This window comes from Bos indicus x Bos taurus, chromosome 21, assembly GCF_003369695.1.
Source record: "Bos indicus x Bos taurus breed Angus x Brahman F1 hybrid chromosome 21, Bos_hybrid_MaternalHap_v2.0, whole genome shotgun sequence".
Classification (NCBI taxonomy): Eukaryota; Metazoa; Chordata; class Mammalia; order Artiodactyla; family Bovidae; genus Bos; species Bos indicus x Bos taurus.
Genome location: NC_040096.1, coordinates 45228189 through 45246139, shown reverse-complemented (window position 1 = coordinate 45246139; position 17951 = coordinate 45228189). Strand labels below are relative to the sequence as shown.

Sequence of the window (17951 nt, the reverse complement as noted above, 5' to 3'; positions counted from 1 at the left end):
CTCATTAAACACCTACTATGTGCTCCAGGAATTGCTCCAGCAAGCAAAGTTCTAACTTCAAATCAATAAATTACATCAAGTTAACACAGACAAGACTCCTCTGTTAACTTCAGAAAATAAATTAGGTATCATGCCACCACTGACTTCTCTGTCTTATTTTGCACCAGTCAATATTAGGAAATATTCTCTTCAATACAATGATTCTGTTTTCAAATTTTAAAACAACTTTAAAACTCATTTTAACATTAAGGATAAAACCACTGCAACACTTCATGGCTTAACAGCAGAAAAGGTATACCAAAAATTCAATTAGCAACAATAGCTAATAATTCAAAAGCACTGGGAATCAATTCTCTAAGATACTTTCTGGCTGTCAAGTCAATCATAAAAAGAATCTTTATGTAAACTGTTACCAGGAGGAAAATTAAAACAAAGTCAAAAGAACTCTTTGGAAATAGTTTGCCTTGAAGCTAAAATGAACACAGCCTGAAAATATGGATGAGGAGGGATGAGGCATATGCTCAAGTAATGGGCAATTTCAATGGCATTCAGCTAACACCTGTCAGCTAAAAATGAAGTAATCAATCAGAAACTTCAGGGATGGTAACATTATAAGATTATGGGGGAAGTGGCCTCATCTAAATTCTTGATTAGGAGAGCCAAACGAGGCACCTATGTTTTGAAACACTTCACTGGCTATACTGATGTGCAGCCAGGGTTAATAAGCACTGCATGAAGCAACACTCATTAAGGCAAACAAGAGAATGAAAAATCTGTTCTATAATTAAAAAATTAGAGACAATGTAACAAAGGCATTGAAGGGAGAAAAACTGGAGTAAGGAGACTACATATTCTAAACATACTCCAAAAGTCTATTCAAGAGATGTGAGCTTGAACTAAGGAAGAACACAAAACAGAGGGACAGGGCTCAAGTTAAGGGTTAATCATAAAGCAGAATCTATAGGACCTAATGATCAAATGGTTATGGAGAATGAAAGAGAAACAGAGGCAAAAATGACTCTGAGGGCTCTCCTTTGAATAACCATGTGGTTAGTGATGCCATTAACCAATGGATGGAATGCAAAAAAGAGAAGCTGATTTGAAAGTTAAATAGAGGCAAGATTCAAGGGGTTTTAAAGGTTATTTACAAAATTCTACTACTAGGTTGGCAGTTAGTGTTGACTTTATTATTCTTTTAAAAATTGAACAAATACCACAAAATTCAACTAGAAACCCAAGGTCAAAACTCTGAGATAAACTAGGAAAACGTGTGTGTAGGTTATATGTAATAAAAAGGGGAACGAAAAGAAGGTGGAGAGAGTGAACTTGGTTTTAGACCTACTGAATTTGCAGAAACTAAAATACTATTTCATGAAACAAGGGCTAGAGAAAAAGATGTGGAAATTGTTGGCATACAACGATAATACTATGGAAGCAGATGAGAACTCTCAGAGACAGCTTATGGGATAAGGCAATGGTGAACCGCCAACTAAAAGGAGTCCATTGAGACTTCGAGAATAATCAGGAGGAGAGACGCTTTTACCAATTCCCTTTGCAAAGGCATACACAAGAAAATCAATTGAAAAAAAAAAAATTAAAGCTACCATTTATGATTATCTTACTGTATTCCAGTGGCAGGTCCAGAATTTCCAGATAGGTGGAGTTACAGGAGTAATCAATCTCTTTGAAGGAGGGCTTGAAGATGCTTTTGCACAGGACTTTATATTTAGTTAGAAAATACTGACCAGATCAAAAAATCAAGGGGAAGAAGTTTGAAGGAAATAGTTCCCCTCCCCTTTGGCACCACCACTGCTGTATTCTAGGCATGGTACCAAACATGTTACCTAATCTTCCATTCTCAAACTAAGGTGGATGAGGAAACTGAGGCTAGATTGGAATATCAACTTGCTCAAGGTCACAAATCTTCTAAGGAGCAGAGCATATCATCTTTGTTTCCATAGCTCTCATGGCTCTTTACATCTTACTAGAATTTCTCATCACTCATCTTGATTATAATGTATATTTATGTGTCTCTGTATCACTGTACTGTTAGGTCCTCAATGCCAGGGTTCAAGTCATTCATTTCTGTATCCTTATAGCTAAGAAAGAGTAAACATTTTGTTGAATGAAGCATATGAAAGAACCATGTGAGAACAGCATCAACAACGTCAACAAGGGAGAAAGAGTTTCAAGAAACGTCTAGTAGCACCAGATGTTACGGACAGAGCCACCAGTATATTTTAGGTCGTCAATGGCACTGAACTGATATCCCTTAATCATTTTTGAAAGCCTACTACAGGTGGGACACTGTGTTAATTAGACACAAGTTGACGTGGAAAAATAAAATCTGGTACAAGTCAACAGATTTTCGGAGTAGCAGCCACATCTAAATTCTTGATCAGGACAGCAAAACAGAGTCTGGCCTGACATCGCTTACGTTTAATTTGGCTCTGGCAAATCTGAAGACAATTTTAAAGGGTCACAGCGCATCTTTTAACAAAACTTCTGGTGAGGGACAAGAGATGAAAATGGGCCAGCGCACCTCTGTCTCGATGACGACAGCTGGTGGCCAAAGCAGCCAAGTCCCTCCGGAGTGTCTACCCCGCTGAGCAGGACTGGGGCTGCCCCCAGCTGCTAGTCGGCAGTCTGGGGCGGGAAAAAGCAGACACTTACCGCAAAAGGCACCGCTACCGCCGTGGCCCAAAGGGGCCCGAGAGACCTTCGCGAAGCCCCACGCCGGGGAAGGAAACCAGGGAACGCGGGGATCAGACAGACAGGTGCGACCCCACAGCCCGACTTCCCAAACTGGATAAACTAGGGTTCCAGCGCCCAGCACCGCAACGCCAACTCCCACCAGCTGGAAACCCGACGACTGCCACCGAACCTTCCGCCCAATGGGGAAACGTCACCACTCGGCGTAGTCCAGCCTTTCAAGAAGGGGATACACTTCCGCTTCCGGGGCACTCGGCGCGTCTCTACAGAGTGTTTACCGAGAGTGTATTGAGATGTTTCTTTGCCTTGATTGGCCTTTGACATTCGTTTCCTATCGCTTAATAACTGCGGCATTAAAGTTAGTATGAAGATAGGAGGCTTTCTAGGGATGCGATCTCAAGAAAGATGTCCAGCCTCCAGGCGCCACCTGACGAAAAATGACTTGGCTGAGCACCACCAGCTAAGAGGGGAATTATGAAAGGTGGGAGATGTCTCAGAATAGGGAGTCCCAGGAGCACGTGAGAACTCCAAGGAGGAGGCGGGGCTTAGGATTTTGGTAGCCGAGGGAGGCGGGTTCCACGCCGGGTCTAATCGGGTGTCTGAACCGGCCTCTGCCTGCGTATGCGCAGTGCGAACCTTCCGCTGATCTGCTTTCTCCAACATGGAATTCCGCGCCGCGCGGCTCGCAGTACTGCAACTGCTCCGTACGGTGGCTCCGGCAGACCTCCCAGCGCTTCTGCAATGGATGCGAACTACCCGTAAGCGATCAGAGCCAGAGTCAGGCGGTTGGGGCAAGGATATGCTGTGGGTCCTGACCTTGGGGACTTAGGGTGAGGCCAGAAGCCTTCCATGGGGTAGCGGTGCTGGTCTCTGCTCTGCTACCGGGCGGGTTCACCGGGCACATCGCAAGCATTGACAGAGTAGGAGTCCAGTTTAGGACTGGATGCAGAAAGACCCGGCTCTGGGTTTTATGATTCCGCTACACACTTAGGCAGCTAGAGCCGCATTGTGTCTACCCTAGTTCCTAAAGGAAAAAAAAAGTGGGAGGAATGGGTTAGCCCAACTCCCCACTACTCCCACAAATTTGGGACTACCAGTAGGATACTACCTGAAAAAGCCCTTTGCAAGATAAGTTTTAGACTGTAGAACTGGAGGTTTTTTACCCTGTAGGCAAAGTCTCATGTAGCTAATCTCAGTGTGTGTGTTAGTCGCTCAGTCGTGACTCTTTGCGACCCCCATGGACTGTGTAGCTCACCAGGCTTCTCTGTCCATGGGATTCTCCAGGTAAGAATACTGGAATAGGTTGCCATTTCCTTCTCCAGGGGATCTTCCTGACCCAGGGATTGAACCCGTGTCTCCTGCATTGCAGGCAGATTCTTTACCATCAGCTACAGGAAGTCCCAACTAGTCTAAATAGTTCATACATTTGAAGGAGTTGTTCCAGGGTGGGGAGAGAGAGAAAGAGGGGAGGGGAAGACTTTGTTTTGAATAATATTAATAGTGATACTAAAAAAGCACATGTTAGAATTGAAATGTGGTAATTAGGTCGAGTTATTGAAGAATGGAGGTAGATCTATTTTAGCAAAGTGAAACCTGGTGAAAAAATAGGATATTCCTCGTTTGAGAACTCCTCCAAACCATGCTCTGCTTTTGTACTTCTAAACGTTGATTCCATGTTTATTTTCAGCCAGACATGAACTATTATTCCTGTTTGCTGATGACTCCCAGTTTTAGACTTTCAGGCATGAGGTTCTTCCTGGAAATTCTCTCTCTTTGTGTTGTTAGAGTCAATAATCATTTGGGTGTTATCATTATTGTTATTACTATTACACATTTTGAAAGATCATTTTAGCTACTGCTACTGCTAAGTCACTTCAGTCGTGTCGGACTCTGTGCGACCCCATAGACGGCAGCCCACCAGGCTCCCCCGTCCCTGGGATTCTCCAGGCAAGAACACTGGAGTCGGTTGCCATTTCCTTCTCCAATGCATGAAAGTGAAAAGTGAAAGTGAAGTTGCTCAGTCGTGTCGGACCCTCAGTGATCCCATGGACTGCAGACTACCAGGCTCCTCCATCCATGGGGTTTTCCAGGCAAGAGTACTGGAGTGGGGTGCCATTGCCTTCTCCATCATTTTATCTAAGATGCCAAAATAAAATTACTTTGGACATCTGCTAGTGAGATTAGCCTGGAAAGTAGAGAAAACCAAAGAGGTAGCTTCATATTTTTACACACAGACAAGATTCAAGATTGTTGTTCCTTGCCTTAAAGATTTTTCAGTTTTGTGGAACCGTTTGTAATCTAAATCTCCAATTTTAGAGGCATCAGCTGAGACTCCATTTTTCCGAAATCACAGAAAGCATGTTTTGGATGATGATTTTGTAAACAAGAAGACCCAACACTATTGCCTAAATAATATGTGTCTACTTTTTCTAACACCATGTTCTGTCTTTCTCCAGCAGATCCTGTAGTCAGAGGTACTCAGGCAGTTTGTTAAACAATTTAGAAAACAAACTGAGTTTCTGAAAAATGTTTATTACAATGAATATCTTAAGAAATAAGTGTCACTTATTCTTGCCTGAAGAATCCCATGAACAGAGGAGGCTGGTGGGCTATTGTCCATGGGATCACAGTCAGACACAACTGAGCAACTATACTTTTTTTAACTTAAGATGAAGGAGTATGTTTTAATATAAATCTTAAAAAGTAGTGTAATTTATTGGTAAACCTTTTTTAGGTGGTAATATATACATAATATAAAATTTGCCATTTTCAAGTGTGCAGTTCAATGATATGAAATACATGTACATTGTGTAGCCATCATCATTATTGCCTCCAGAACTGAAACTCATAGTGTACTTTTTTTTATTAAATACAGCACAAAAGATTCTTCCAATCAGCAATTTTTCATTTTCCTAATTCCCTTCTTCCAGGGGGAAAAAAAATTATTGCATGATGTCTTACTTTTATGACATTTGCTTAGAACTTTGTTAATTATAACTCTCCTTGAATTTTTATACTATTTAGTGGAATAGCAAGAGTTAATAATAGGCTTTATGATTTTGATTTTGAGCTTCATAGAGTTTACTGAAAGTTAAAAAACTACATATTGCTAACAAGTAAAATCATAATAATTTTAAATACACAAAAGAAAGAATAATATTGTTGGTCTCTGAAGGAATAGTGGAATTATCATATCTAGACCTGGGGTCATTTGGAATCAAGCTGATAGAACCAGAATCGTAGACCAGGACAGAAATAAGCACATATCAACGTCTGATATAAACTGAAGATGTAGAAAAAATAAAAAAATAAAGATAGAGCCTGTATTTACTTTAGTACAGCTTAGACCAAGGTCTAGAAACAAATGATCACTAGTATAGTCACTTCCCTTGTGACTCAGACAGTAAAGTGTCTGCCTACAATGCGGGAGACCCTGGGTCGGGAAGATCCTCTGGAGAAGGAAATGGCAACCCACTCCAGTACTCTTGCCTGAAAAATGCCATGGATGGAGGAGCATGGTAGGCTACAGTCCATGGGGTCGCAGAGAGTTGGACACAACTGAGCGACTTCACTTCACTTCATAGGAGGGATGAAACAAAGATGAGGGACAAAGCACACATAGACAACTCCCGCCTCAAATAAATAAGAGAGTAAAAAAATACAACAGGACCTCAGTGCATTGACTCTAATCTCATGGTAGAGCATCTGTTCTTTTCTACTTCTTTATATACATACTACTTCATGTATGTATGTGAAATGGACTCTAGGCTTAGCTTTCAACATATAGGAGAGTAACTACAATCTCTATTAAGTGAAGAGAACTGAGAGCCAGAACTTTGAATGTGGTCCCCATTAGGCATATTAAAAATTGCATTTTGTTAACAGTTGTCTGTTAATGAACACTATTCTGAAGCCTCTGAATTTTTCCTGAATATTCATATACAAATGAGGATGTCAAACCAACAGCATGTAAAAGTTTCTATTGAGTCAAGTTACAAATACATACATTACCATGTGTAAAATAGATAGCTATTGGGAAGTTACTATAGCACAGGGGGCTCAGCCCTGTGCTCTGTGATGACATAGAGAGGTAGAATGCAGGGTGGGGTGGGTGGGAGGGTCAAGAGGGAGTATATATTGTATACTTAACACTGATTCATATTGTTGTATGGCAGAAACCAACACAACATTGTAAGGCAATTATCCTCCAATTAAAAGTAAATTTTTTAAAAGTTACAAAGGATAGAAAAGTGAGGTATGCTATAAGAAAATTAATAAAATCATCAAGAAAATATTTTAATATTTAAGGAAGATAATTGTAGATGAATAGAAGCTTTTAGAAGCTTTTTTGCTTCCTGTGTTTTAAATACATCCTCACTAAACAGAATTGGACTTGCTGCTTAGCAGCAGCTACAAAGTTGTTAGAGGTTCTTTGAAATTCCTACTAAATCTAAAAAGCAAAGGCTGGGATCTAGTTACGTTTGTCAAACAGCATACTATTCCATTTCTGTATTGTATTACCACTGAGGAAGTAGCCACATAACTTACATGTTTTCCAATCTTTATAAACAGATTATGAATTTGTGAAAGTTATCAAGTATACGAGGTAAATAGGTTGTTTTTTCCAGAAATTAAAAAGATACACTGGGCAAATGCATACCTCTTAAACAAAATTTTTCTGTTAAATAAGTAAAAATAATTGTAGTTTTCATCACATTTATTGTATATTAAAAATGGGCACAATATATAAAAAGAATAATATGAACAAGTAATTTATTCCAAAATGCACTATTAGATTAACATTAGAAAATCAAGCAATGTAATTCACTATATTAACTAAAAAGAAAAACTATATGATTATCTCAAGAGACATAAAAAAGCATTTGACGATATCCAACATCTCTTCCTGATAAACCCTTACCAGACTAGGAATAGCAGGCAACATTCTCAACCTGATAAAGGGGATCTATGAAAAATCTACAGCTGACATCATACTTAATGGTGAAAGACTGAATTCTTTCCCCTAAGAACAAAAGAGGGATTTGTACTCATCACTTCTAGCCAGCATCATAACAGAGCTGCTGCAAGTGTTAGTCGGTCAGTCCTGTCCGACTCTTTGTGACCCATGGACTGGAGCCCACCAGGCTCCTTTGTTCATGGGATTTTCCAAGCAAGAATACTGGAGTGGGTGGCCATTTCCTCCTCCAGGAGATCTTCCAACCCAGAGATCGAACCCTCGTCTCCGGCATTGCAGGCGGGTTCTTTACCCTCTGAGCCACTGGGGGATTATGTGTAAGAGCTTCTAGCCAATACAATACAGCAAGGAAAGGGGGAGGAGGAAGGCATCTCCTTTAGAAACAGGTTAATGGATAAACAAATTGTGCTGTATTTTTATAATGGAATATTACTTGGCAAATAAATGGAATGAAGTGTTTGTATGTGCAACAACATGGACAAATTTTGCTAAGTGAAATAAACTATACTGAAAAAAGACTTCATACTTGGATTCCATTTATCTAAACCTCTAGGAAAATGCCAGCTAATCTATAGTGACGGAAAATAGATCTCTGGTGGCTGGGTTGGTAGGGGATTAGAGAGAAGGAAGGATTACAGAGGGGCAGGAGGTGATACTGGGGATAATGACTATATTCACTATCATGGTTATAGTGATCTTTCATACTACATGTTATATATATATGTTAAAACTTATATAACTGTGCACTTTAAATATGCACAGTTTATTGTATGTCCGTTCTACCTCTATAAAGTTGTTTTTTTAATTCCATAAGAAGTCAGATCTGTGTTCTCTCTCCCCTTTGAATTTGGGTGCTCTCTGTGACACCTTTGGCCATTAGAATTTGACAGAAATGACACTAGGCCAGTTTCAGACCTAGGGCTTAAGAAACTGACAACTTCTACTTCCTACTTCTTGGAATACTTGCTCTGGGAGAATCTGGCCATCGTGTGTAGTCTGACTACCCTGAGATCGTCACAGTGTCAGGAAGTCCCAGCTAGCTTATGGAGAGCAAGCTGTCCAACCAGCCTACATGTTTCTGCTGTCCTAGCCTGGGTACCACACATGTGAGTGAAAAAGCCATATGAGGTATCCAGACCAGTAAAGCCTTTGTTACAAATACTGTTTCTGTGAACATTCATGTACATGTTTTTGTGTAAACGTAAGTTTTCATTTCTCTGTGATAATGTCCAAGAATGCAATTGCTGCATCATATGGTAAGTGCATTTTTAGTTTTATAGGAACTGCCAGACTGTTTTCCAGAGTGACTGTAATCCTGTTTCTCTGCATCCTCACTATGCACCACGAACTCAGTCATGTCCAACTCTTTGCTACTATATGGACTGTAGCCCGCTAGGCTCCTCTGTCCATTGAATTCTCCAGGCAAGAATACTGGAGTGTGGGGACTTCCCTAGTGGCCCAGTGGATAAGACCATGTTCCCAATGTGTGGGGCCCAGATTTGATCCCTGGTCATGGAATTAGATCCTACATGCTGCAGCTAAGAATTCACATGCCACAGCTAAAGATCTCACGTGCTACAAGGAAGGTCAAAGATTCTGCGTGCCACAGCTAAGACCAAGCACAGCCAGATAACTAAAGGTTAAAAAAAAAATACTGTAGTGGGTTGCCATTTCCTATTCCAGGGGATCTTCCCCCGCCAGGGATCGAACCCACACCTTCTCCTATGTTGGCAGGCTGATTCTTTACCACTGAGCCACTTGCTAGTAAGGAAGACCTGTATCCTTACTAGCATTTGGTATTTTCAGTATTTTTATGTTAGCCACTCTGAAAATTATATAATGATATATCATTGGGGATTTTTTCCAATTTTTTTTTAAAATAATTTTGTTTATTTATTTTGGTTGTGCTGGGTCTTCATGGCTTTTCTCTAGTTGCAGAGACCAGGGGCTACTCTAGTTGTGGTGTGCAGGCTTCTCACTGCAGTGGCTTCTCTTGTTGGCAGAGCACATGCTCTAGGGCATGAGGGCTTCAGTAGTTGTGGCACGTGGACTCAGTAGTTGCAGCTCCTGGGCTCGAGAGCACAGGCTCAATAGCTGTGGCGCAAGGACTTAGTTGCTCCATGGTATGTGGGATCTTCCCAGATCAGGGATCCAGCTTGCGTCTCCTGCATTGGCAGGCTCTTTACCACTGAGCCATCAGGGAAGCCCTATCATTGGGTTTTAATTTCCATTTCTCAAATGATGTTGAACATCTTGTCATGTGTTTATTTGCCATTTGTATATCCTCTTTGATGTAGTATCTGTTTATGTCTTTTGCCCATTTTCTATTGTAAACAGAAATAATAAATAGTTATTAATAAATAATATAAATATAAGTATAAATATATTTTTGTAAATATGAATATGTATACATTTATATTACATAATATAAATTACATTTATGCTGCTGCTAAGTCGCTTCAGTTGTCTCCGTCTCTGTGCGACCCCATGGACAGCAGCCCACCAGGCTCCTCTGTCCACAGGATTCTCCAGACAAGAATGGCACCCCACTGCACTACTCTTGCCTGGAAAATCCCGTGGGGTCGCTAAGAGTCAGACAGGACTGAGCGACTTCACTTTCACTTCTCAATTTCATGCATTGGAGAAGGAAATGGCAACCCAATAAATATAAATAATAAATCAGTTCAGTTCAGTCGTATCCGACTGTTTGCAATCCCATGAAGCGCAGCACGCCAGGCCTCCCTGTCCATCACCAACTCCCGGAGTTCACTCAAACGCACGCCCATCGAGTCAGTGATGCCATCCAGCCATCTCATCCTCTGTCGTCCCCTTCTCCTCCTGCCGCCAATCCCTCCCAGCATCAGAGTTTTTTCAAATGAGTCAACTCTTCGCATGAGGTGGCCAAAGTACTGCAGTTTCAGCTTTAGCATCAGTCCTTCCAAAGAATACCCAGGACTGATCTCCTTTAGAATGGACTAATAGTTCTTTATTATTTTAGATATAAGCCCTTTGTCAGATGTATGTATGCAGTATTTTCTCCCAGTAATTTGCCTGTTCATTCTCTTAACAGAACTTTCAAAGCAAAAGTTTTTAATTTTAATAAGGTTCAATTTATCCCATTTTTGTTTTTTGATGTCAAGTTTAAGATCTCTTTGGCCCTAGATTCTGAAGATTTTCTCCTATGCTTTTTTTCCCTCTTTATTTAAAAATTACTCAATACTGTGTTAGTTTCAGGTGTTAAGGTTTCTTTTACAAACCCTAAAAGAGTTTTGTAAAAAGGTTTTTTCACAAAATTCTAAAAGAATTGTCGTTTTGTGTATTACATGTTCTTTGACCTAAGTTAACTTTTGTATAAAGTGTGAAATTTAGATTGAAGTTCATTTTTTCCCCTGTAGATGTCCATTTGCTCCAGCACAACTTGTTGAAAAGGCTCTTCTTTCTCCACTGAATTGCTTTTGAATCTTTGAAAATTATTTGTGCATTTTTGCCTGGATCTGTTCTGTATCTTTTTGAATGCTCTATTCTCTGTTGATTATTGTAGCTATCATTATTTAAAAATATGTTGTTTACTTTCTGAGCATTTGGCTATTTGCCTATTGTATTTCTGTTACTTTGGCTCCATTATGTTCAAAGATACTCTGTATGATTTAAATTCTTTAAGAATTTTTGATATTTGTTTTATGACTCAATATGGTCTATCAGACTTTTTTTTCCTCTAAGTGTAATGTAAAGCTGATGACAGCTCATTGGCGGTATCCAGTGTATTTCCTTTGTCGAGGTGAAGAAATGTTGGTTTACAGAAAGAAATTGAATGTAATTTTAAGCAATTTACTTTTAAAGATGAACACAACTATTTAGCAGAGGATATTTTAAGTAAATGCAAAATAACAGCTGAATGGCTTTATGTCAAAGACTAAGATATATGTTTTTTATGGGTGTCCAAGAGACAGAAAATATTTCTTTTGTATTCAGCCTATGTTTTTCCTATATGGTGTATTTTGCAAAAAAAAAATCCCACACAGCTTGATAATTTTTCTACCTTTTATAAAAGATAGACCCTGTTTATTCATTTAGTAGATGTAGAAATTTGGTCTATAATTGAACATCCTAGTACTCTTGCCCGGAAAATCCAGTGGACGGAGGAGCTTGGTAGGCTGCAGCCTATGGGGTCGCTAAGAGTTGGGCACGAATGAGCGACTTCGTTTTCACTTTTCACTTCCATGCATTGGAGAAGGAAATGGCAACCCACTCCAATGTTCTTGCCTGGAGAATCCCAGGGACGGGGGAGCCTGGTGGGCTGCCATCTATGGGGTCGCACAGAGTCGGACACGACTGAAGTGACTTAACAGCAGCAGCATGGTCTATCTTGGTGACTGTTTTGTGGGCACTTAGTAAAACTGTATTCTGTTGCAGTTTCGGAGAAGGCAATGGCACCCCACTCCAGTACTCTTGCCTGGAAAATCCCATGGACGGAGGAGCCTGGTGGGCTGCAGTCCATGGGGTGGCTAAGAGTCGGACACGACTGATCGACTTCACTTTCACTTTTCACTTTCATGCATTGGAGAAGGAAATGGCAACCCACTCCAGTGTTCTTGCCTGGAGAATCCCAGGGACGGGGGAGCCTGATGGGCTGCTGTCTATGGGGTCGCACAGAGTCGGACACGACTGAAGCGACTTAGCAGCAGCAGCAGCATTGCAGTTTAGTGGAGTGTTCTATACATATCTATTAGGTCTTGTTGATTGGTGATATTCTTCAGTTCCTCTATATCTTTGCTGATTTTCTGCCCTGTAGTCCTGTCAGTATCGTGTTGAACTCCCCAGCTGTAATTGTGAATTTTTCTATTTCTTCTTTCAGCCCTGTTAGTTTTTGTTTCATTCCGCCCACCTCTCCGCTGCCATGCTGCATGTGGAATCTTGGTTCCCTAACTGGGGATCATGGAAGCATGGAGTCTTAACCACTGTCTGGACATCCAGGAAAGTCCTTGTTTCATGTATTGATATTTTAAGGCTCTGTTGTTCAGTGTATGCACATTTAAGATCACTGTGTGTTCTTGATAGATTGATCCTTTTATCAGTATGTAATGTTCTTCATTGTCCCTAATAATTTTTTCTTTTGCTTTAACATCTATTTTATTTCATATCTGTATAGCTACCCTATTTTTTTTTTAAACCGTTGCCACAATTTTTTTCCGCATCCTTTTATATTCAGTCTTCCTGGCATGTTTAAAGTGAGTTTCTGTTGACAGCATAATAACACTGGAGTGGGTTGCCATTTCCTATCCCAGGGGATCTTCCCAACCCAGGGTGAGTTGTATTTTTTAAATCTGTGTTGCTAATCTCTGTCTTTTGATTGATGTGTTTAAACCATTTACAATTAGCTTACTATATGTTAGCACTTAAGTATAGCATTTTATTGTTTGTTTCCTTTCTGACCCTCTGTTTCTCAATTTCTTGTTATCTCCTCTTGCCTTCCTGTGGGTAAATGGAACAGTTTTAGCATTCTGTTCTTCTTTGTAGTGTTTCTGAGTGTATTTCTTTGTAGAGTTTTCTTTGTGGTTACTCTGAGTATGACAGTATACATATGTAACATCACTGCTGCTACTGCTGCTAAGTCGCTTCAGTCATGTCTGACTCTAGTTATCAGTGTTTTATCTGATCCTTTTACCTGTCTTATCTGTTTTACTAGAAGCAAATATTGAAATCTTACTTCCACATAGGTCCCTATACCCTCCCCCACTTTAAAAATATGACTGTTTTATGTATTTCCTGTATACATGTACATAGAGCACCATTACAGGTGGTTTTATAAATTTTGATGTAACCATCACATATGATTTAAGAAACTAATGAGAAAGATAGCCTATTTTTACACATTCTGTTCTTTCCTGTCTGAAGTTCCAAGCCCTCTTCTGCTATTTCCTTTCTGTTGAAATTTCCTATACCCATTCTTTAAGGGTAGGTCTTAAGGCAACAAAATTTTTTGTTTTTTAGTTTTTCTGCATCTGATTTGTCTTTACTTCTCCTTCATTCCTGAAGGATAATTTCATCAGATAGAAAATTTACAGCTTGTGGTCCTTTTCTTCCAGCATTTGAAAAGTTTTGTAACCTCCTGGCTCCTTGGTTTCAGATGAAAACTTCACTGTTGTTTGGTGTTTCCCTGTAGGGAATGAATCATTTCTCTTTGGTTGTTTTTAAGATTTGTTCCTTGCCTCTTGTTTTTAGAAGTTTATGATATGTTCTTAGTGGATTTCTTTGCGTCTATCATATTTAGACTTTGCTTGGCTTCTTAAATCTGTAGGTTTAGATCTTTCACCTAATTTAGGGAGTTTTTAGCTGTATTTCTTCTGTATTTCTTCAATACTTTTCAGCTCCACACTTTTCCCCCTACTTCTGGAACTCAGATACCAATGTTAGCTCTTTCGTTATTCCAAAGATCCTTAGGTCTCTGTTCAATTTCTTTTTTATTTTCTCTCTTTTGTTCAGATGGAATAAATTTTATTGATCTGTCAATTCAAGTGAACTGGTTCTATCCTCTGTCATCTCTACTACGGAGCCCTTTCAGCAAGGGATTTCTAAATTATTTTATTTTTCTGTTTTGCAGTTTCTGTTTCTTTTTCTATGACTTCTTTGCTGAGATTTTCTATTTTTTTCACTTATTACAGGATAATTCATAACTACTTATTGAAGCATTTTCATTATAGCATCTTTAGAGTCCTTGTCTGATCATCCAAACTAAGTTGCACAGTAGCATCTAGATTGCGAGAGTCAAATTAATATTTGTCCTGTTCTTGATATAAATGATGTTCTGTTATATCGTGAACATTTTGTTTGTATGCTAGGATAATTTTTATTTTATCCTGGATATTTTAGATATTATGCTGACTTGATCCTGTTCAGATTTTCTGTCTTAGTAGGCAGTTGCCCCGCTTAAGTTTAACCTGTTGATTCTGGCCTGCTTTTGTGAGCTGTAGCTCTGACAACATTTAGTTTTCAGTGCCCTTGCAGTGCTATTCAGGCTTGTTTCATTCTTTGGTACTGCTGGGGCTTCCTGCTCAATCTATGCTGGTGTTTCCTGCTTGGAGAAAGATACCTGTGTCACTGAGCTGCCTTCCACCAGTGGGGGTCGGGGGACGAGCAGTACAGGGCCTGGTTTGCTCTTGGCTTCTGGGCAGAGGGCTGAGAGGCCTCAGGCCTGAGTCTGTCCTGCTGGGCAGAGGGCCTGGAGACAGCAGCCTCCTACTTTGTTACCAGATAGCCTGCCTTTGCCCCAGGTGTGGGCTAGGGATTAGGGTTCCCCAGTACACCTCTGTTATTCTTCCCCTTTACTGGTCTTTGGTGAGAGAGAGCAGACTTAGTTTTTGTTTTGTGTATTCAGTCTATAGGTGTTGGTAGTTCTGGTTGGTAGTCACTCACCTCTCCAGGGCCCAGTCCAGGCTACATGGAAGATGAAAACCCAGGAGGGAATTCACTGCAGTGACCTTCCGTCCTTAATTCCTGACATCCCTAGACAGTTTACCTTTTTTCTAGCCTTCAGAGTCCTTTATGGCATCCAGGATATTTCATTGTATTTAGAGGGGAGGAGCTGGGGAAATTGAGGGAAGTAGCCATCTTGTCTAAGGCCAGAAGTCCCCTCAGTAAATTTTTAAACTTTGAATAAGAATTTCAAAGTAATATAAAATATTAATGAATAATAGGAAATATATGGCCCAGTGTTTAATTATATATTATAAGTCATTAGAGATAAGGATATGGGTGAATGACGGCCAAGGGCTGAAGGTAAGACTTCCTGGAGATGAAGTAACTTGAGAAGGCCCTTATTGTGAAAAACAAGGTCATAGTTGAAAGGAGCAATATGAACAGGAAGGAATATGGAAAACAACTGAGGGAATTTGCCTGTCTTAAGCAAAAATTATGTTAGTGAGTAATGAGAATAGAAAATAGGATGGTTAGACTCTGGTGATATAGAGGGCCGTGAAAGTCTACAGTAATATTGGATACATTGAAAAGTGGAAAGCTGTCCCAAAATTGTAAGGAGAAGGAGTGACATGAGTGAAGTTTAAGCAAAATTAGTTTAAAAAAAATACGGAGAAGGCAATGGCACCCCACTCCAGTACTCTTGCCTGGAAAATCCCATGGACGGAGGAGCCTGGTAGGCTGCAGTCCATGGGGTCTCGAAGAGTTGTACACGACTGCGAGACTTCACTTTCAGTTTTCACTTAGATGCATTGGAGAAGGAAATGGCAACCCACTCCAGTGTTCTTGCCTGGAGAATCCCAGGGACGGGGGAGCCTGGCGGGCTGCCGTCTATGGGGTCGCACAGAGTTGGACACGACTGAATCGACTTAGCAGCAGCAGTTTAAAATAGATGTCGTGTGGTGTTAGTCACTCAGTCATGTCCGACTCTTTGTGACCCCATGGACTGTAGCCCGCCAGGCTCCTTTGTCCAAAGGATTTTTCAGGCAAGAATACTGGAGTGGGTTGCCATTTCCTTCTCCAAAATACATGTGTAAGGTAACTTATATTGGGGAGAAACTGATCATTCAGGAGCCAATTATGAGTTTGTCCTGGTTTTCTAAGTGTGAGGTGGTACCTGTGACTATGAAGTAGTTGAAGCGGTAATAAAGAGGAAGTGGATTCAAAAGTGAACATGATGGGACTTGATACCTGACTAGATATAAAAAGTGAGACTTGATTCATAGACTGTCAGCTTTGGTGAGTTCTCTTTTCCCAGGTACTTAATTAAATATAAGTAGGAAACTTTTAAAGAATAGATTTTGCTCTGCAGAGAAACTCTTCTTTCTCTGTTCCCTTCCCACCTGCATATGTAATTTGAGAAAAACCTAACTGTCCTCAGGCAACTGATTAACACCTTTAATCTTTTTCCAAGCAACATACTGTTACCACACATTCCGAAATTGTTATTATACATGTTAAAAGATGTCCAGCCTCACTAGTAATTAAAGAAATGCAAATTAAAACAACAAAGTTTGTTTTTATAGTACAGTTCAATGCTGTAAGGCTTTCATGAAGTAAGGCTTACACATATTCTTATTTTTTTCTGATGGAGTAAATTGGTATAATCTTTCAGGAAAGAAATTTAGCGGTATGTAGCAAGTTCAGTTCAGTTCAGTCGCTCAGTTGTGTCTGACTCTTTGCGACCCCATGGACTGCAGCACACCAGGCTTCCCTGTCCATCACCAACTCCCGGAGTTTACTCAAACTCATGTGCATTGAGTCAGCAATGCCATCCAACCATCTCATTCTCTGTCGTCCTCTTCTCCTGCCCTCAATCTTTCCCAGCATCAGGGTCTTTTCAAATGAGTCAGCTCTTTGTATCGGGTGGCCAAAGCATTGGAGTTTCAGCTTCAACATCAGTCCTTCCAATGAACACTCAGGACTGATCTCCTTTAGGATGAACTGGTTGGATCTCCTTTCAGTCCAAGGGACTCTCAAGAGTCTTCTCCAACACCATAGTTCAAAAGTGTCAATTCTTTGGTGCTGAGCTTTCTTTATAGTCCAACTCTCACATCCATACATGACTATGTATGTTGTAAAAGCCTTTACAATGTTTAAGTACTTCTGCTAGGAATTTATAGTAAGGAAATAAATGCAAAAAGGCCAAATGTTATGCAAAGAGGCCAAAGTATGCCAAATGTTAGCAATGTCCCTAAATTTTCACAGTTATAATTGTATATAAATGTATAGTAGTAGGAGTGAATGGTTAATACAAATACGATGGAATATTACATAGCCTTTAAAAATAATGTTTTAAGGAATTTAATTTTAATAACAAAGTAAATACTTCCAGTTTTTAAAAAACTGCATCACAGATGCTATTTAAATTCCACCTAAAACAATTTGAGGACTTCCTGGCAATCCAGTGGTTAAGACTCAATGTTTCTACTGCAGGGGACACAAGTTCAAACCCTGAGCAGGGAGCTAAGATCTCATATTTCGTGTGGCATTGCCAAAAAGATAATAATCAAAATTTTTTAAATAAATAGAAGAATTTGGAATGAATCTTCATAATATTTTTGTTTGTCTATAATTTATATTCGGCATCCTCCTATAAATAATTTGAAGCAACATTTAGATCACTGTCACAGGTAGGTGTAGAAAGAAAAAATAAAAAGAGTTAAAAGGCCTTTCTGCATTAGTTCAGGGAGTCAAATAATGTATCTTCATGTTAACTACTATTGCTCAGAGAGAGGTTATGCAGAGAAAGAACCTGTGTATGTAGGGACACAGTGGAAAGAGTGAAAAG

The 17951-nt window shown here is 39.9% G+C and overlaps 2 protein-coding genes across 6 annotated transcripts in view; one reads left to right on the top strand and one right to left on the bottom strand.

The window, feature by feature from the left end:
• SRP54 (signal recognition particle 54) overlaps nucleotides 1-2909 on the bottom strand; it is a 36411-nt gene extending 33502 nt beyond the window's left edge. The window contains exon 1 of one of the 2 annotated variants that reach the window (XM_027521962.1): nucleotides 2674-2909. The gene's annotated coding sequence lies outside the window, so the exon portion shown is untranslated. The remainder of the gene's footprint in view (nucleotides 1-2673) is intronic. The other variant, XM_027521963.1, reaches the window with a different exon arrangement.
• Nucleotides 2910-2960: 51 nt separating this feature from the next.
• Nucleotides 2961-17951, top strand: part of LOC113880009 — a 29216-nt gene continuing 14225 nt past the window's right edge. Inside the window, exons 1-2 of one of the 4 annotated variants that reach the window (XM_027521969.1) lie at nucleotides 3412-3470; nucleotides 12543-12991. Coding sequence is in view for 3 of the 4 variants with exons in the window: in XM_027521970.1 (XP_027377771.1) it covers nucleotides 3374-3470 (97 nt within the window). In the remaining variant the exon portion in view is untranslated. Of the gene's footprint in view, nucleotides 3471-12542; nucleotides 12992-17951 lie in introns of all 4 variants that reach the window. The other 3 variants (XM_027521970.1, XM_027521967.1, XM_027521968.1) reach the window with 3 other exon arrangements.